This window comes from Gossypium hirsutum, chromosome A03 (genome assembly GCF_007990345.1).
Source record: "Gossypium hirsutum isolate 1008001.06 chromosome A03, Gossypium_hirsutum_v2.1, whole genome shotgun sequence".
Lineage (NCBI taxonomy): Eukaryota > Viridiplantae > Streptophyta > Magnoliopsida > Malvales > Malvaceae > Gossypium > Gossypium hirsutum.
In genome coordinates, this window is record NC_053426.1 from 14474788 (window position 1) to 14496217 (window position 21430).

General features: G+C 33.2%; 1 protein-coding gene across 1 annotated transcript; it reads left to right on the plus strand.

Moving 5' to 3' along the window:
* Positions 1–699: 699 nt before the first annotated feature.
* LOC107886166 (probable pectinesterase/pectinesterase inhibitor 33) lies at positions 700–2586 on the plus strand. The gene is made up of 2 exons (XM_016810014.2): positions 700–1680; positions 1781–2586. The coding sequence occupies exons 1-2, from the start codon at positions 708–710 to the stop codon at positions 2473–2475; spliced, it is 1668 nt and encodes a 555-aa protein (XP_016665503.2). The 5' UTR covers positions 700–707; the 3' UTR covers positions 2476–2586.
* Positions 2587–21430: the final 18844 nt, after the last annotated feature.

Genomic DNA, 21430 nt, shown 5'->3' on the forward strand with positions numbered 1-21430 from the left:
CGGTTTGCTTAACCTATAATTTACAAAGCCACATGGTTCCTCCAGCTTTTGGGGTTGTCTAAACACGAGTGGTGGAAGAATAATGGTTATTTCTTTCAAGGCACTGTTGCTTCCATCCTACATGAGCTCAATATACTCAACAAACTAAGACCGCCCCCATATGCATAACAGATATTTAAGATAAAAGATTACTGATTTGTACCTCTTTTTGTAAGGAACATGTTTGCTTAACAGCTATGATTTGCATTTTAATTGACAATATAATCATTCGTCCGTTGGCAACGGAAATCAAAAAGATAGATAATCAAGTTCAAAAGTAGAATATATTATAACAAAGGGATATGTAAAATGTAAGTGCAAAAATTCTTTGAATTAAGCAAGCTGAGAAGTTTGAAGCAATATTTGGATGAAATTGTGACAGGTCATAAAGTTAGTGTGATTTTAGTTTATCTGACATGATGCAAGGCAAAGTAGGAAGTCCATGCATCCCAATTTTCTTCTTAGAATTAAAGGTTTATTATAACTTTTCCTTAAGTCAGTGTTATTTTACAGTTTACGTAAAGAATGCTAATATATAAAATATAATGTCGTAATTTAATACTATTACTACATAATAAGCAAGCGCCTTAGTGAATCTTCTTTGTATCTTGCATTCGCAATTATTATGTCATTTTCTTTTATTTGCAAACAATCCAGTCTTTCAGCTCATGTCCATTTTCTCCTACTTAAACATATCTACGGCCCTTACATACGTACTCAACAACCAGATCAAAGAAAAACCAAAAAAAAAAAACTCACCAATATTGGCCATGGAGATCAAGATATTGTTAGTCTTTTTCGTATCACTCTCTTCAATGTTATCCACTACACTTTCTAGGAGTACGAGAAGCAATATAACATGGTGGTGCAACCAAACTCCTCACCCTGAACCATGCTTATATTTGATGAGCCACGGCAGCCGTCGTTTTGTTCCCAAACACATGTCTCAATTTCGGAAGATAATGGTTCAACTGGCCTTTGATCGAGCCGTTATGACGGGAAAGAAAGTCAACGAGTTTGGACAGAGCTGTGAGAATTGGAAGCAGAAGGCAGCATGGAGAGATTGTCTCAAGCTCTTCGATAATACCATTCTTCAACTCAACACTACTTTACGAGGCCTAGAGAGCAGGAGGAGGATGGGCTGCAATGACTTCGATGCACAAACATGGCTTAGCACAGCACTGACCAATATCCAAACATGCGAAGCTGGGTTCATGGATTTCAATGTTTCTGATTTTTTCACTCCCTCTTCATCCAATAACATATCCCAGATGATTAGCAATAGTTTAGCTGTTAATGGGATTTTCTTGCGTAAGAGAAACCTTACACAAGTTTTTCCTGGTTGGCTCTCCAGGCACCATAAGCGCCTATTGCTATCTTCAACCAAGGCACATATTGTGGTGGCCAAAGATGGGTCGGGAAATTTTAGGACCGTTCAAACTGCTCTAGATGCTGCCGCAAAGAGGAAAAGGTATACCAGGTTTATCATACATGTGAAAAGAGGTGTTTATCGGGAGAATATTGAGGTTTCCAGCGCTAACCGTAACGTTATGCTGGTTGGTGACGGTATGAAACGTACAATAATCACCAGTAGCCGGAGCGCTAAAACAGGTTACACTACCTACAGCTCTGCAACTGCTGGTACAACTTTGTTCTCCTTCTCTTTCTTACTTGAAAAGTGCATAGTAGTTCTTTTAGCGCCATATGATCTCTCTTTTGACGATTAACCTTTTGAGTGTAGGGATCGATGGCCCTGGATTCATTGCTCGGGACATAACATTCAGTAACACAGCAGGTCCAACAAAAGGCCAAGCAGTTGCTCTCCGTTCGGCATCAGATCTCTCAGTCTTCTACAGATGTGCCATCGTGGGATATCAAGACACCCTCATGGTACATTCACAGCGGCAATTCTACCGAGAATGTTATATCTATGGCACTGTAGACATCATCTTTGGCAATGCAGCAGTAGTCTTGCAAAGCTGCTCAATCTTTGCTAGAAGGCCCCTAAAAGGACAGGCAAACATAATCACTGCACAAGGCCGTGGTGACCCTTACCAAACCACCGGGATCGCAATCCATAATTCGAGAATCTTAGCTGCAAATGATCTTAAACCAGTGGTTCATGCATTCAACACATACTTAGGGAGGCCATGGCAGCAGTATTCTCGAACAGTTGTCCTCAAAACTTATCTTGACAGCTTAGTTAGTCCTGCAGGATGGTCGAAATGGGGCAATTCTGAATTTGCTCTTGGTACATTGTATTATGGGGAGTACAAGAATTATGGACCGTCTTCTTCAACTAAATGGAGGGTCAAATGGCCTGGCTTTCATGTGATAACTAGCGCAAGTGTGGCATCACGTTTCACGGTTAATAGCCTTATTGCTGGCGGGACATGGTTACCCACCACTGGTGTACCATTCACTGCTGGCCTCTGAGTGTGTCCTATACACGTACGGGGGAGATTTAGCATTATTCATTATATTCATATTTATTATTTGATTTGATTTTTGTTCATTGTGAATACATTCTTAATTATGAACAATAAATTGTATTTGATTTTTTTTCTATACCATAATATATTGACATGTGAATCTACGAAATTAACTATACTAAATTCGGCACTCTAATCAATTTCAAACAGGTGGAATTTGTCTCCACTAAAATTAGGAAAAATAGAGTTTTTTCTTAGTTTAAATTTTTAATATTCCATTTTATAAAAAGATTTTAATTTTTCAAATAAGATATATTAGAAGTACTATGATATAATTGGATTCCACTCTGCTGTTATTTCCTTAAATAGTATCATTATTTTCATGCAATAGCAATCGAAACAAGTTCAACCATTGGAATTAAAAAAAAAAAATCATGCAACTTGAAATTGGGGAGAGAGAAGGATCAGAATCTAAAATTAAGAAAAGAAAAAGGAAAATATTAAATAAGGAAAATGGAAAAAGAAGAAAAGAAAAGGGGTACCATAAAAAATTGAATAATTTTTTTTTCTTTGAATTTGATTATATTATGGTATAGGTGGCAGGTTACACCATACAGACGTGAAAATAATCTTTCTAAATGAAAATCTTGAAAAAGTTTATATGGATAAACATGAAGATTTTACAGTTGAAGGAAAATGTTATATGATGCGTAAATTTAAGAAGCCAAGACTTAAACAAACTTCACGGCAATGGTACATCAAGTTTAATGATAATATAAAATCTTTTGATTTTTAAGAAAACATCATTGATCAGTGTTTATACCAAAAGATAAGTGGGAGTAAGTTTATTTTCTTAGTTTATATGTTGACAATATTTTGCTTGTTGTAAATGACTTTGGTATATTGCACGAGACGAAAGTTTTTCTCTCAAATAAATTTGAAATAAAATATATGGGAGAGGCATCCTATGTGATAGGAATTGAAATATTACGTAATAGATCACAAGCTTTGTTGGGATTGTTTTAGAAAAATTATATCGAAAAAGATTTAGAGAGATTTAATATGCATAATTGTTCAAAGGAGATTGTTCCTATATAACAGAATGGACAAATTTAATCTCATGTAGTGTCCAAAGAATAATGTAGAATGAAAAAGAATAAACCAATTCCTTATGACTATATTGTGGACAATTTGAGTAAAGAATTGCATGCCGATGTATAATAAAACCAATTGGTGGAAAGTGATTGGATATTTGGATTTAGATTGTAACGACCCGGATTTTAGTGGTACTGGAAAGTGTGGTTTCGGGACTCTATAAATTGAATTCATAAATATTTTTATTAAATATTTAAAGATCTATATTAGGAGTGAATTAAATTTTAGATAGATACTTTCATTGAAATAGTATTTAATTAGAGTACAAGGACTAAATTGTGTAAGTAATCCAAGTAAGAATTATTAAGAAATTACAATTAGGATTTAATATATAGGACTTATAAAGTAAATAAACTATTATATATGATATATATGAGTTACGGGTTAAAACTTATTATATATATTTTATATTATAAACTTTAGTTAAATTATTGTTAAAAGAATAAAATAAAAACAAAAAGAAATGAAAAGATGAAATTAGTGGATGGAAAGAGAAATATTATTCTCCTTTCATCCCAAACTTTTCGAAGCAAAAAGAAAATAGAGAATGACCCATGTCAATAGGGTTTAAATTTTTTAAACTTCAATTGGTTAGTTAATTTAGTACTTTCTTATAATATTTATGTTTTCGGAATCTTATACCCCGAGCTAACTAACTCATGTTGTATTTTTCATTATTGTTAAAATTTGAGGTTGTTACCTTAGTTGAATATTTAAAGTTTTATAGACCAATTTGATAGATTTTTAGATTAGAAGTGAAAAATGACTAAATTGCAAAGTTATTTGATGATTTTGTGCAACAGGGACTAAAATGCACAAATTGTGAAAATTATGTTAGTTCCGATTTTAAAGACTAAACTGAATAAAATGCAAATGCTGCATAAATTAGAAATTGAATGAAAATTTTAATTTTATATTGATGAAATGTCTTGTTTTTTAATCCGTGGCTAATGATGACTCGGATCCTTCGAAAAACAAAGGAAAATATAAAGTTGTTGACGAATAGCTTGGAGTTCACGGTTTGTATTTCTATAATCCAAAATATTTAAATTGTTGTATATAAACATTGCATCATATGGCAAGTTGATAGGGTGAGTTAGTTCTTTGGAAATTTGTGTGAAATGCTAATTAAATTGAATCGATGTGATTGAATGTTTAGTTGTAAAATTAGACTTAATTTGATAGTTATGTAAATAATGTACATTAAATTATATATTGAACCGAATTGATTTAAGAAATGAACAATGTTGACAGATGCGTGATAATGGATTGATGGAAACTTGGTTTTGGTATTGAGGATTTGGTATGTTGAATCAAATCGAGAAACATGTTACCCTATTAACTTCTCGGGCAGGGTTGGGTATAAATGGCATGCCATAGGATAGGAAGAGTTCTAGGTTATACGGCTACGTGTCAGGGAGTGCTGGGCATTCCATTTGTCAGTTATACCGACTAGTGTTGGGCACATTTATTTGTCGGTCTTAACCGGCCAGCGCAGGGCGCAATTTATTGTCACAGATTTATCCTTCAGGCACTGAGTAGCAAATTGGTGTGTTGGTTGGATCCGCGTATCCGTCCGAGTCCGAGTCCGAGTCCGAGTCATTTAATAGGGAATTGAAAATGGAAGCCGGAACCACGATAATGGTTAAGGATGATTATGAACTTTGAATGTATTCAATGGTAAATTTTGAGATGGAATATGCTATCATATGATCTAATTAGCAAATGATATATGAAATGAATATGACATGTTCTAGTATTAGTAAATATCTGATAGTTTTGAGAAATAAATAAGTGAATTGGTATATGGTAATGGGTATATTGCATTTTATTATTTATGTTAACTTATACATCATTATATGTTAGATTAGTTATTAATATTCGAATTATAGAAATACCATTGAGTTACTCAATGTACAGTTTTGCTTTCCATGCACAAGTTAGGTACTTGAGGATTTGATCGTCGTTTCAACATTCAACGACAATATTGAACTCAAGTGTTAGTGAATGGTTCTTTTTAGTCTTGGCATGTACCTAGGATGTTTATATATTTAAAATGGTCATTTTGTGGCTTGTTGATATTTGGAGATTATGTATATATGTAATGAATTTAGTCATGTTGTTGATGTATTGTTTGGTTGCTTGGATTATATGTCTAGTCTCCTTATAACTGAGGAAGCACCATGTTATATAATATGTTTTGGTTGATGCTTGGATATGGAATGATGCCTGACATGCGTAGGTTATGTTTAGGTGTTTTTTGGTAGATTTAATGCTTGTAAAATCTGAAAAACAAGGGAGACACGACAGTGTGACTAGACGGTGTCGTAATTGAAAAATCGAGGTGCAGGGCAGACACAATCGTACGGTTAGCTATGTGGAGGGTCTCAGGCCATGTGAGAATCGAATTCTTATGGTTTTAGGGGGAACATGGTTGTGTGAGGGGTCGTGTGCTCCACACATCCATGTGACTAACTGTGTGGCCCTTGTAGACACTCAATTTTGCCCGGGCCTAGAAATAAGTTCAATTTAAAAAAAAAAATCCAAGTCTAGTACAAAATTACAAACATAAAATTTAGCCCCATCAAAATGGCCCATTACTTGAAAAGATTTAAGGTCCATCTATAAGCTTGACTCATATGGAAATATAATCTTTAAGGATATGCAATCTTAGATATGATATGCAATCTTAGATATGATACAATCTTAGATTTGATATGCAATCTTAGATATGATATGCAATCTTGAAGATATGATCTTGTAATCTTGGAGATTTAATTTGTAGATATCTTTTAATCTTAACCGTTGATGTAATTTATCTGTACCGTTGGATTTGGGAAGGCTCGACTATAAATAGAGGCCTCTCCCTTCATTGTAAACACACTTGAGTTTTGGGAAGCAATAAGAATTCTTGAGAGCATTCACTCAAATTTATCTCCCTCTTGCGTTCTTACTCTTTGTGGTTTGTTCTTATTTTATTCTTCATCTATCTTAGTTTTTCAACCCTTTTTTTTATTTTAATTTCTTCATTTTTCAAATATGTATATTTATTCCTATCTTTTATACATTTGATTATGTATTTTATATATTATAATATTTAACCTTTTTATATAGTTTATTTTCAAATATATATTTTCTATGCATGTATATATATTATATTATCATTTCATGTATTTTGAACTATTGCATTATATTTTTATAATTTGTAAATGTTCTATTTATTCATTTTTTTAGTGTATGTCATTTATCTTATTTGTGCATAGTTTCATTTTTTTATATGCTATGTTTAAATATTTCTTTTATATGCTATTTTATGATATATGTTGTTGTATAATTTTTGCATGTATTATGTTTTTCTTTTAGTTTACTCATATTTTTATTTGTTTATTATCTTATATTTACCCTAGTATGATTTTTTTCATTAAACGTATGTTCATGTTATTTAGTTTTGTCTTAATGATATTATTTATGTTTGTATGGAAATGTTAGAATATTTTGTACGTCTATGCTTCATGATGCATTAATATGTCATCCTAAAACGTCATTTAAAATAATATTCCAAGGTTTTTTTTAAAAAATAAAAAATAAAAGGCAATGCTTGATGTTTGGAAACTTTAAGAAAGGTAGTGCCCTAACTTACTGGGTTGCGACTTTTCTCGTTGAATTCGAATAGTCAAGCACCCTTCTAAGTGATTTTGAGTTTTCAAAACTTAAACAATTATTTCGAGATTTCAAAACATAGTGTCCTAACTTACTGGATATGGCGTTTTGTTGTTTTGAGATAGAAATTTTCGAAAGACGAGCTTAGTTTCGAAGGTTTTAAAATGTTGCGTCCTAACTTACTGGATGTGATGTTTTGACTCGTTTAAAATAAGTGAGCCTTAATTTTCAAAATTGAGCATTCTAATTAAAAGAGGTTTGCATCTTAAAACTTTCAAATTTCCGACATTAAAGACACTTGATAATCAATTAGTTACCAATTTTTGGGCGTTATGAGGGTGCTAACCCTTCCTCGTACGTAACCGACTCCCGAATCCATTTTCTCGACTTTCGTAGACCAAAATTAATGTTTTAAAACAAAACATTTTATAAGGTGATCCAATCACACCTAAAAAGATTGGTGGCGACTCCTGTTTTCGTTTTTCTTAAAGTCGATTCTCATTTTCCAAAACTCGATTTAAAAATGGTTTCGACAGCTTGGCGACTCCGCTGGGGACCAATAAGAGAGTCAAGCCGTGTAATTGATTATCTCTTGTCTTAATGTCGGAAATTAAAAATTTTAAAAATTTAATCCTCTTTGTATTACATATGTTTGTATTATTACATGTGTTGCTATAATCTGATACGCATTGCATTTACATGACCGTTGTGGTCACACCCTTAAGTGGGAGTGAAAAGCTACGCCTTCGTGAGGTTTTCGCCTCCGTGTAGGATAGTGGATCACTTTCGGGATACATCCGTACCTATGGTTTCGTGAGATTTTCATCTCCGTGTAGCCATAGGGAAATGTATTCCCCTGAACTGAACTCGATTCAAATGAGCCTATAATGGGTGAGGATCGAGGAATCTGCTGGTTCGGGTACCTCAAACTTTAGAAACAAACCACATATAGAAAAACCGTAAGAGCTCAATATAGATAGAATTATACTTAGGTTATCTTTGTGTTTATTAATATCATATGATACTGACTGTTTTCTTTCTTTTGTGCATGTCATTTTGCATTTAAAAGGTATCGATTCACGGTCAGTTTCTAAGTTAGAAAGTTTTATTATGGAGAACGGACTTCTTGATAGAATGGATGGCAACGCTAACATCCATAAATGATCAAAGGAAACGCTGAAGGATACATATCAGAATTATGGGGTTACACTCGCATCAGCGTGGTGCAAAATAATCTCTAAGAGTTAAAGGAAATATGGGATCAATGGAGTAATGAAGCTAAGCAGTTGTTCTACAATAACTAAGGGGACTTGCAGTATTTGCTTGACAGGAGGATAGATGAGCAATTCAAAGTGAGTGTGGGAGTATTGATGGACACTTCTACCATTATAGCATTTCTCTTTCATATGAAGACGGTTGCTATGTGGATGGTAAGGGTATTGGAAGGAAAGTGATTGATAGAGTGCATGAGACCTACAAAAATGAGTTGGATGGAAATAATTTTGCCTATGATGGTAAAAAGCTCGTTTACTATAGGACCGCTACCAAACAACAAGCTTGAGTTTACTATTGTACTTATCAAAAATAATGGAAATGCAAGCTCCGATGGCCTGGATAGCTCAAGTAAGCGTGAAAGAAAGTGATTAAAGAAGACCGTTTCATACAAAGACCTTTAGAGATTAGGTATGCTGCGAAGGTATCGAGGCAGGATGCTCTGCGTGGGTAGAAATCTGAAAGCTCTCAAGAAACATTGAGGATGTAGGATATTATTTTAAGGTAGTACACTGCAGAACGGGATACCTACTTGTTCGCTAATCTATCTCAAAATAATCAGAACAACTTCACAGGTATTGGAGGAGGTGCCCTTAGCTGCATGGATTACCCCACAGGTGAGGTCGTAGCTCAAACTCAGGAGGCAGCTGATTATTTATAGACATTGGCGGCACAACTGACATATTGAGCACCAATATGAGCTACAATCTGATCGTGGCCAAGAGTTTGTTTTGTTGTTAAAACTTTAGGCATTAGGACGAAAGCGTATTTGTAATCCATTTATATGTAAATATATTCTTTTTCTAAATAAAGTTTTCTAAATGAGATTGAATCGAGATCGATACCTTTTGCATTCATTTGCATCTTATAGCATTTCATTGCATCATTTGCATTCAAAATTATAAAAAGACCCTAATTAGTTAAAGTTATTAAAAAGAGAGAGAGAGAGAGAGAGAGAGAGAGAAGAGGGTCACGGCTGAGTGAAAAAGAAGTTGAATGGGAATTAACGACATTCCCTTACATATCCCCGACTTTTGTGTCAGGAGGGATAGCTTACCCGGAGAAGGGGGTGTTTGGAAATGAAAATCATCCCATCAATGTCATACATGAGGAAGGGACTGAACAAAGAAACCTTGAGGGCATTCGCCCTTACGAACCGGGAAGTTCTTTAAACAATTGGACTGCAGAAGAACTTCCTGTAATCTTTAGGAATTTTACGGAGTAATATTCAGAACACTCTTGTTGCTCTAAAGCCTAGGGGTAATGAGATTTCTTTTGAGAAGTGGGCTCATGTTCAGACATTTTTATTTTCAATAAAACATACTTTTATTATTTATCCGAGTAAATATTCTTTCATTCTGATTCTTTTGACCTTTAATATTCTTTATAAATTTTCATTGCATTCATAACATGTAAATAGTCATTCTTGAATTCATTTATTCATTGTATATTCTTTTGTGTGCCTATCATAGATCCCTAGATATTAATGACACGGGCAACGATGTTACAGATTCAGAGTTCCTTTTGAGTGCGATATGTATTTAGAGGAATCTCAGTACTTTGAAGGTGACAGAAATTGTAACTTGTTTCTGAATTTGTTGAAAATGGTTTTTACCCCATGAAGTGGTGGTAGGAAATATAGCCTTAGAGGAAGGAAAGATTGCGAAATTAGAATTAGCCGAGGAGACAAAACAAGACCTTGTTGAGACTATTATGGGAATTCAAAAATATGGTCCAAAGACGCATGCAGAAGGATTTGCAATTGCCAGGATAAACATGAGGTTTTGGGGCACTGTTGGTCCACCATGGAAAGGGATCGCATCAGTTGTACAATGAATGCCAAATTTAAAGGAGTCAAGACTTATGGGGTATGTATGAGATGGGCCCGAGCCCGTCAAAAGTTTCAAGCTGACAATGATTCATCTTTGTGGTTGTTGACTGCTCCGTTAAGAGGGTAGAGATAGCTTCATATGCCAATATTACAAAGTCAATAGCCATCGAGTTTCAAAAAAAAAAAGATCATATCCAACTGCACAATGTCAAAGGTTTGCAATTTGTTCAAAAAGTAGGCGCCATGCCACAATACATCAAAGGTTGCCAAAAGAAAGAAAGAAAAATCAACAAAAGTTATAGAAGATGACCGAGACTTGGTAAAAATTGGCATAAAAAGCTACTACCTACTTTCTATGTTTATGCTGGGGCAAACGGCTTCAAGGATCCCAACTATCATCCTTGGAATGAATACAGCACATGGATCTCCTAAGAGTCTGATATGCTGTCAATAGCTGCATTGGATAGATCAACGTAATAGTTACCGATTTCCCACTATAGAGCATCAGACTATACACAGTCTCTAAAGCTTGAAATGATAGATTCTCTCTTCAAACCAGTTTCTGACAAAGTAGATCATGAGAGAAACTCTCTTAGACTTCTATACAAGTTTAGAGAAGAGGAAGCCTGATCAAGTCATGGAGATAGTGAGTCTCAGTTCAGTCAAATGATGAACAAATGATTTGATCAAGTTATCGAGACTTCAGGGATCTCCTGACAATGTGCTACATGGTACTGTCATTGACAACAAAGTATGCCATCCAAAGAACAATGATTTTTACCTTGGTACCTATGCTGGAATGATTGGAATCACGAGGCAGACCCACTATCATGTTCTCTTAGACCAGGGTGGGTTTTCGGCTAATGATCTGCAATAGTTTGTTCATTCTCTACCCTATATGTATCAAAGGAGCACCACAGCCATATTTGTTATGGCTCCGATTTGCTACGCTCATTTGGCAGCTTCACAGTTGGGGGCAATTTATGAAGATTAGGAATGCTTCAGAAACATCATCGAGTCATGGTGGGATGTATGTTCCGGGATTAATCCCTGTACCTTAACTTTCTAGGTTGAAGGATAAAGTCAGCAACTTCATTCTTGTCTGCTGAGAATCATTGAACCACTTTTTGTAGGGTTTGAAAAACAACAACCAGGACTACTGCTAGGGCAATCCCTTCCTCATGGGTTTATGAATCAAGATTTTTCCTCCAAGCTTTGATGGAGTCAAGAATTGAATACCTCTAGTAAATTTAACTTGAAAGTATTCATCTTAAGCAAATGTACCAAGAATGGATGACACAGACTTATGACAAAGAAGGTTCGTCCAAAAGAATTTCATAAAGGAAACCTTGTGCTGAAAGAGATCCTTCTCATGCAAAAGGATGCCGAATTGGGAAGGGCCATATGTTGCGAAGAAGGTTTTCTCCAGAGGTACACTGATTTTGACAAGAAATGGATAGGAAGAATTTATCTGATCCAGTGAATTCGGACTCGGTCAAGGAGTACTTTGTCTGAAGGAGAAGGGAAGCCAAGGTGAAAACCCGCAAAGGGCGCCTTGAGACCAAAAGGGTTTTGAGTTGAAAACCCGAAAGGGCAGCTCAAATTTTTAAGAGCACACGATAATCTTGCTATATCTGATTCAACGAAGAGTGAAGCGCGTTGCATATCGGGGCATCAACAAAGTACTTTGGATCTTTTAAACACATGTTGAATTCAAGAAAGTCTTCATGGAGCTGGCATATAAACGCTCAAGCGGCGATATCTAGGGCATCTAACTTTTGTCCTGTTTGCTATCTTTAGATTATTTTTCTTCTCAAAGATAGTCTTTTAGATTAATTTCCTTTGTATTTTTGACAAATTTATTCAAATCTAATTATTCTCAAGATTAAATTCATCTTCCATTATCCTTAAAGTATGTTGCATTAAAATAATGATAGATGAACTAAATATCTTTACAAACGAAGTTTTGCATATTACTCTGGAAATTTCTAGATAATACAAGAAACTGAAACAAGACAATTGTTTAAAGAATTTCCATATTTGAGGGTCGGATGTACTCAGGGAAATTTCTTCTTCAGTCCAAAAGGTGGTTAGACGTTTTAAACAATATTGATCTTAAGAAATGATCATTCCATAAACATCTCCAGTGGGTCACAACATTTGGAGAATGGTACAATAGGACTAAGTTAATTTATCAAGATAAAACTTCGATGAGGGAATAAGTGATAACGTCCAAAATAGGGGTCATATTCATAACATTTTGCATTAGGAGAATTTGACTCACTTCGATCATAGCATCCTAATTATTAGACATGAACTCATATGCATTCTACAGGTTATGTCTTTTATGGGGCAATGTAGATCAAAGAAACAAGATTTGGCATCCCTGTGTTTATAGGGAACAAATCGAAGATAGCAGATCTGACACTCTTGTGCTTACAGCGAAGCAGATCGAAGATTTCAGCATGGCATCCCTGTGTTTATAGGGAACAAGTTGAAGATAGCAGATTTGGCATCCTTGTGTTTATAGGGAACAAATTGAAGATAGCAGATCTGACATTCCTGTGCTTACAGCGAAGCAGATCGAAGATTTCAGCATGGCATCCCTGTGTTTATAGGGAACAAGTTGAAGATAGCAGATTTGGTATCCCTGTGTTTATAGGGAACAAATCGAAGATAGCAGATCTAATATTCCTATGCTTACAGCGAAGCAGATCGAAGATTTCAGCATGGCATCCCTGTGTTTATAGGGAACAAATCGAAGATAGCAGATCTGGCCTTCATATGTTTATACTGAAGCCGATCCAAAGTGATTTGGCATCCTTGTGCTTACAAGGAACAAATCGAAGACATAGTTGATTTGGCTTTCACGTGCTTACGATGAAACAAATCTAAGATGATTTGGCATCTCTGTATTGTCAGAGAACAAATCGAAGTTTGGCATCTCCATATTCGATGGAGAGTAGACACATAGCAGATCTGGCCTTTATATGTTTATACTGAAGTAGATCCAAGGTGATTTGGCATCCTTGTGCTTACAAGGAACAAATCGAAGACATAGCTGATTTGGCTTTCACGTGCTTACGATGAAGCAAATCTAAGATGATTTGGCATCTCTGTATTGTTAGAGAACAAATCGAAGTTTGGCGTCTCCATATTCGACGGAGAGCAGACACATAGCAGATCTAACCTTCAGATGTTTATACTGAAGCAGATCCAAGATGATTTGGCATTCTTGTGCTTACAAGGAACAAATCGAAGACATAGCTGATTTGGCTTTCACGTGCTTACGATGAAGCAAATCTAAGATGATTTGGCATCTCTGTATTGTCAGAGAACAAATCGAAGTTTGGCGTGTCCATATTCGACGGAGGGCAGACACATAGCAGATCTAACCTTCAGATGATTAGACTGAAGCAGATCCAAGATGGTTTGGTATCCTTGTGCTTACAAGGAGCAAATCGAAGACATAGTTGATTTGGTTTTTGCGTGCTTACGATGAAGCAAATCTAAGATGATTTGGCATCTCTGTATTGTCAGAAAACAGATCGAAGATAACAGATTTGGCGTCTCTGTATTAGACGGGGAGTAGATCAAAGATAGCAGATATCGCCTTCCTAAGTTGCAGTGAAGCAGATTGAAGCCGTCAAGAGGCCATTTAAAGAAGATCAAGGATCAAGAACTCAAGACTCGGCGAGCCCGGGCAAAATTGGTCATTTTATAGTCTTTGCTCTATTCTTGTTACACAGCAATGAGCAAAGAGGGGCAGCTGTAGACACTCAATTTTGCCCAGGCCCAGAAATAAGTTCAATTAAAAAAAAAAGTCCAAGTCCAGTACAAAATTACAAACATAAAATTTGGCCCAATCAAAATGGCCCATTACTTGAAAGGATTTAAGGTCCATCTATAAGCTTGACTCATATGGAAATATAATCTTTAAGGATATGCAATCTTAGATATGATATGCAATCTTAGATATGATACAATCTTAGATTTGATATGCAATCTTAGATATGATATGCAATCTTGAAGATATGATCCTGTAATCTTGGAGATTTAATTTGTAGATATCTTTTAATCTTAACAGTTGATGTAATTGATCGGTACCGTTGGATTTGGGGAGGCTCGACTATAAATAGAGGCCTCTCCCTTCATTGTAAACACACTTGAGTTTTGGGAAGCAATAAGAATTCTTGAGAGCATTCACTCAAATTTCTCTCCCTCTTGCGTTCTTACTCTTTGTGGTTTGTTCTTATTTTATTCTTCATCTATCTTAATTTTTCAACCCTTTTTCTATTTTAATTTCTTCATTTTTCAAATATGTATATTTATTCCTATCTTTTATACATTTGATTATGTATTTTATATATTATAATATTTAACCTTTTTATATAGTTTATTTTCAAATATATATTTTCTATGCATGTATATATATTATATTATCATTTCATGTATTTTGAACTATTGCATTATATTTTTATAATTTGTAAATGTTTTATTTATTCATTTTTTAGTGTATGTCATTTATCTTATTTGTGCATAGTTTCATTTTTTATATGCTATGTTTAATTATTTCTTTTATATGCTATTTTATGATATATATTGTTGTATAATTTTTGCATGTATTATGTTTTTCTTTTAGTTTACTCATATTTTTATTTGTTTATTATCTTATATTTACCCTTGTATGATTTTTTTCATTAAACGCATGTTCATGTTATTTAGTTTTGTCTTAATGATATTATTTATGTTTGTATGGAAATATTAGAATATTTTGTACATCTATGCTTCATGATGCATTAATATGTCATCCTAAAACGCCATTTAAAATAATATTCCAAGGTTTTTTTTTTAAAAAAAATAAAAGGCAATGCTTGATGTTTGGAAACTTCGAGAAAGGTAGTGCCCTAACTTACTGGGTTGCGACTTTTCTCGTTAAATTCGAATAGTCAAGCACCCTTCTAAGTGATTTTGAGTTTTAAAACTTAAACAATTATTTCGAGATTTCAAAACATAGTGTCCTAACTTACTGGATATGTCGTTTTGTTGTTTCGAGATAGAAATTTTCGAAAGACGAGCTTAGTTTCGAAGGTTTTAAAATGTTGCGTCCTAACTTACTGGATGTGATGTTTTGACTCGTTTAAAATAAGTGAGCCTTAATTTTCAAAATTGAGACATTCTAATTAAAAGAGGTTTGCATCTTAAAACTTTCAAATTTCCGACATTAAAGACACTTGATAATCAATTAGGTACCAATTTTTGGGTGTTACGAGGGTGCTAACCCTTCCTCGTACGTAACCGACTCCCGAATCCATTTTCTCGACTTTCGTAGACCAAAATTAATGTTTTAAAACAAAACATTTTATAAGGTGATCCAATCACACCTAAAAAGATTGGTGGCAACTCCCGTTTTCGTTTTTCTTAAAGTCGATTCTCATTTTCCAAAACTCAATTCAAAAATGGTTTCGATAGCCCTAATTCTAGGCACAGTTTGTCTTGATTCACTTGTTAAAGAACACACACCTGTCACAGGGATCTCGAATGACGTTCCTCACACTCAAATTCGGTTGATGCACCAAAAATGGGTCCTTCAAATGACAATTTCAAACGATTAATGTTTTATTTCCAAGATTTATCAAGATTTGTTGATTTTAACGAAAGATTTGTCAAGAACCATGAAAAATTATCTAGCTGATTTGAAATATTAATACCGGATAGAAATTCTACGAAATTTGGGGTCTAAATTTTAGAATGAGATGCACTTATCGAACTTGATGGAATTACAGAGGCTATCAACAATGAATTCAACAATCAGTAAAGAATTGATTTATCAGGGATGATTTGATATCGAAAAAAAATAATTATCAACAATTAGGATGAAAATATGATGTAAAGAAAATAGAAAAATGATAAAAGGAGAACAAATAGAAAGATGGAGGGCAAATTGAAATTCTAATTAGTAAAAGAATATAAAAAGATAGTAGATTTCTAATTCTATTGGGATTTTAAAGAGGACAATATATGAATTCTAGTTAAGGAAGAATTGACAAATCTTAGGGCTTGTGAACCCTAGAAGCCGTACTTGCAATTTTCTTAATATTTTGCCAAAATTTGAAACTAAAATTAAAGGAGAGGAGAAGAAGACTTAAACCGTTGAAAATTAAAAGGAAAAAATTAAAGGAGTGGGATTTGAACTTAGATTCTATGGAGACAGTAACACCTAACCACTCAACCTATGTCTTATTTCTTGCTTATTTTAGTAAGTCAGTTGCATATATTTATTTCGAGCTCAACTCACGTATTCTTTAGTAGCTTACGCATTTACTCAATTTTTTTCTTATTAACTTATTTAACTCTATAATTTTTAACGCATCCATATTTTAGTTTATATTTAGTAATTAATACTCATAGTCAAGTCTCATTATTAATATTTTAATCCATGTTACCCCTTTTCCAATTAGGTCCTAATTCAATTAAAAGACTTTATTTTCATATTAAACCTCGTAATCAAGTTTCATTTTACATTAATTGATATAATAATACATGATTATATTATAATAATACATGATTATATTTTTTTAATACTTTAATTAATTATTTATGAACCTAATTTCGATATCTATTTCAAACCATCGATTTATAAATGCTCAAAAATACCCTTATAAATCGGGGTGTGACCACTTTCGATTTTCACAAACCCAATTCTTCTAACCCAATTTTTAGGGGGTGACAAAAAACACACAAAATCATAGTTTTGGATCTATTTAGGAATGGAAATAAGGCAAGGCGGGGTGGATTTTCATCCGCCCTGAACCCAACCTGAAACTTGAGGTATCCACCTCGTCCCCGACTTTTAAGAAAAAATTGTCCTAAACCTAAACATGAAATTTAATAGAAGATCTGACTCCGATCTGACCTAAATTTAATTTAATTATTTTTTTATTTGAAGTAAATAGGACTTTTTAGTTTAGAATTAAAATTTAATATATATATATTGAAGGCAAAAATACTTTATATATATATATAGAAGGCATTTTTGTAAATATTTAGGGGCAGGGTGAATTTTTCTCGAACCCAACCTTGTCCCAATCCATTTTTTTTTAATTTCACCTGATCTAATTTGAACTTGATTTTTAAAAAGAAAATTTTGACACTAACGAATTAAATCGAAATTCGTCAGATTCGAATTTTAATTTTTTCCATCCCCAATTAGAGGGCAACCTAAAACTCAATTAATTAATTATAAGTACGAACTTTGCCCCAACAAAAAAAAATCACCTTTTTAGGTTCAAGACTGCCAATGGTGTGTTAAATTCTACTATTAGTCCCTATATTTTTTAAAAATTATGAATATAATCCCTGCATCTTAATTTAATTAATTTTAATGCTTGTACTTTTAAAATTGATCAATTTTAATCATTATACTTTTTGAATTTTGAAACTTTAGTAGTCACCCAAACAGTAGTAGTTAAATTTAATTACTAGTCTTGTACTATATGTATAATTGTAGATTTAGTTATATTCTCCAATTGGATCATTTTAAGTCTCTATACTTCTTTAAAGTCTAAAATTTCATTTTTAATGCAAAATGACAGTGGTTAATCCATTAACTGGATTTTTAGTGAGTAATATGTAGAAATAACAAGTTAATATGATATTATACATATGATAATATGTTTGTTGCATTAGATTTTGAAAACAACAAAATTTAAATAAATGATTTTAACAATTATCGTTTGAGATGATGACTGAAATTTAAAAATTTAAAAAATATAAAAACTAAAAATAACAAAATTAAATTCAAAACTTTTACTTAATACAAAGATTAATCACCACTAATCACACATTTTTTTAATTTTCTTAATCCTTAGAACATTGTTTCTGATGAAACCAGTTTGACCTTATCCTTTTATATGTACTACAACCAATGAATTATACCTTGATTAATTAAGAAGATGAATTATACCTTGATTAATTAAGAAGAGAATACAGATAAACATAGCTGGAGTTTAATTTAACTACTATTCATTGCCCACCATCTAATTTTACTTCATTAATTTGTTTTTTTTTAGAATAGTATGTTATAGTGAATTTGTAGGATGATAATTCTTTGGGAGAAATTTTTAAAGTGTAATTTCCAATAATTGAAGGTATTATCTTCATGTTAGGATTTTGTCCCTAATCTTTATGGAGAACCGTGTATGATTGACCTTAATACAAAGATATAGGTTGCAGGAGTGGAGAGATGTTAATATAAAAGATGTGAATTGTCGTAACCATTTTTTTGGAAAACGAACGCCTATCAACTTAGAGAAAAACGAAAACAGGAGTCGCCACCAATCTTTTTAGGTGTGATTGGATCACCTTGTAAAAGTGGTTGTTTTCAATAAATGGTTTGATTTATTTAAACAACAATTTTGGTCCACGTAAATCAAGAAAACAGGTTTGGGAGTCGGTTACGCACAAGGAAGGATTAGCACCCTCGTAACGCCCAAGAATTGGTACCTAGTTGATTAATTAGTGTCTTAGTGTCGAAAATTTGAAAACTTGAAAGAATTTAAAATACGATCCCTCTTTGTAAAGAAAATGCTCAAATGTTAAAGACCTTCTCGTCTCAAAATATAAAATGTCACATCCAGTAAGTTAGGACACGACATCTTGAATTTTCGAGAGCGAGCTTGCCTTTTATATAAAAATTCGTGTATTTCAAAAGGATATTCGGTTAGTTAAGGTGAACGAGGAAATTCGAAACCCAGTAAGTTAGGGCACGTTTCCTCGAATTACCAAACATTGAACATTGCCTTGCCTTAGAAAACACGAGTGAAATTCCAAAGGGATATTCGATTATTTTGAACAAACGGGAGATTTGTAACCCAGCACGATAGGGCACTATTCCCTAAACTACTTAATACCGAACATTTCCTTTGTTTTTATAAGTTTTTTAGAAAATATGAATGAAATTCTAAAGAGACATTCGATTATTTTGAGCAAACGAGAAATTGCAAACCAGCATGTTAGGGCACAATTCCATGGATTGCCGAATATCAAACATCTCTTTCGTTTTAATGAATTTTTTTTAAGAGTCTAAATGAAAATTTACATATAAATATAATACACAGTAAAACTTTAAGATAAGATTTAAGATAAGTGATATGTATATAAAGTTCAAAGTAAATAACAATAAAAGAATTTAAAATCATTAACATATAAACGATATATACAAAAGTTTAAAAGAAATAGCATATGTAAAATATTTAAAGTTGATAATAATATAAAATATATATTATGTCTAATAATAATAATAACAATAATAATAATAATAATAATAATAGCAATAATAATGTAAATATATACAAAGAGAAAATATATAATATGACAAAATCAATACGAAATTAATTAGTTTAATAATGTGATGATAGCAATAGTGATAATATAGTAATAAAGTAAAAAGTAATAGTAATACATTAATAAGAATGATAATAGTATATTAATAACAATAATAGAAAATAATGACGAAATAGTAATAATAATAACAAACTAAAGAGTACTAATAGTACTAACAATAATATAAATAATAATGAAAACAACAAGAGAAATAATAACAATAACAGAATAAAAATAATGATAATAATAATAGCAATAATAACAAAATTAATAAATAAATATAATTAATCAATTTTAATAATAAAATGGCAAATTAACTAAAAAGGATTAAATTGGATTGAAAACAAAAATTCGGGGCAAATCCGAAATAATAATAAAGAGAATAAGACCAAATCAAACACGCGAAAAATAAGGAGGGACCAAAAGTGCAAAAAGATCCAAACTCCTAAATGCAACATCTGGGCGCGGGCCAAATTGGGACAGTATGTAAATTCCAGGGTAAATTTACAAGAACATAAAATGCGAACTGGGCCAATTTAGAAGCTGGCGTGAAGGGGAGGGACTAAAAGTGAAATTCCCCATCTAAAGGGACAATGCACATGGCCCAAGTCGCATGCTGACTTTCCCCTTTCCAATGTTGTTTTATTGTACTATTTAAAAAAAAAACTGTTTTAAAATCATTTTTACTTTTGCCCCCTTTTTTTTAAAAAATAAAAAATAAAAATCGTTAATGCTCTCTACGTACCTCTCCCATTTCCCCTTTTCTTTTCAGCCGAAAGGCTCATCTCAAGCCCTCAACCACCCTCCAAAATTTGATTGCTACCAACAAAGCAAGACCCTTCGACAGCGAAAACACGATGCAACTCCGGTAAGCCTTTTGTCCTCTTTTATATTCCGTGTTTGTGTCGAATGAAAGAAGAAAAATTGAATAAAAAAATTGCAACAAGTAATCACCTTAAAATTTTTTTTTTATTATTTTATCTTCAAAAATCCATACCCGTTTCTCTTGAAAACAAAGGAAAAAAGAAAGCCCCCTATTTACAAACGGTTCCCCCAAAATACCATCGATCCCCCCTTTTTCCTTTGGAGTTCGAAATCGACGAGGGAGGGAGGAGTTTCGGCGACGTGATTCGGTAAGTCCCTTTCCCCTCCCTTTTTATTTTTCGTATTTATGTAAAAAAACAAAAAAAATAAACTTAAAATTAAATAAATAATACGAAAATCACCTTAAAACTTTAAATCTTTTGCTTTTCTATTCCAAATTTTCGGAAGAAAAACCAGAGAGCCCCCCCGTACAATGAACATAGGGCTTTTATATAGCCCAAAATCCCAAAAAAAAATACGAAGAATTTCATTTTTTTAGTGTTTTTCTTTGCTGTCCTTTTTTGTCTTCTTTTGCAGGTATAGAGTGGTGGAGGCAAGTGGGTGTGCTGGTGGCAGACAACTGATAGTGGGGGGCCAAGGTGGGGCGAGGTTAGGGTTCTTCTCCTCCCTTTTTTTTGCTAAAAATTATTTAGGTTTGGGCTGGGCTTAGGGTTTTAGTCTGTTGGGCTAAATTGGGTTTGGATTAATTTTTGGGTTTGTTTTTATTGGGCCCCGGGCAAAATTTGGGTCTTACATGAATAATAATTTAGCTAACCTAAAATTTATATTACCC

Bases quoted from the DNA above. Each gene is read 5' to 3' on its own strand.
- LOC107886166 (XM_016810014.2), top strand. From the start codon at position 708: ATGTCCATTTTCTCCTACTTAAACATATCTACGGCCCTTACATACGTA. The intron at 1,681-1,780 runs GTACAACTTTGT...TTTTGAGTGTAG, and splicing joins CTACAGCTCTGCAACTGCTG to GGATCGATGGCCCTGGATTC.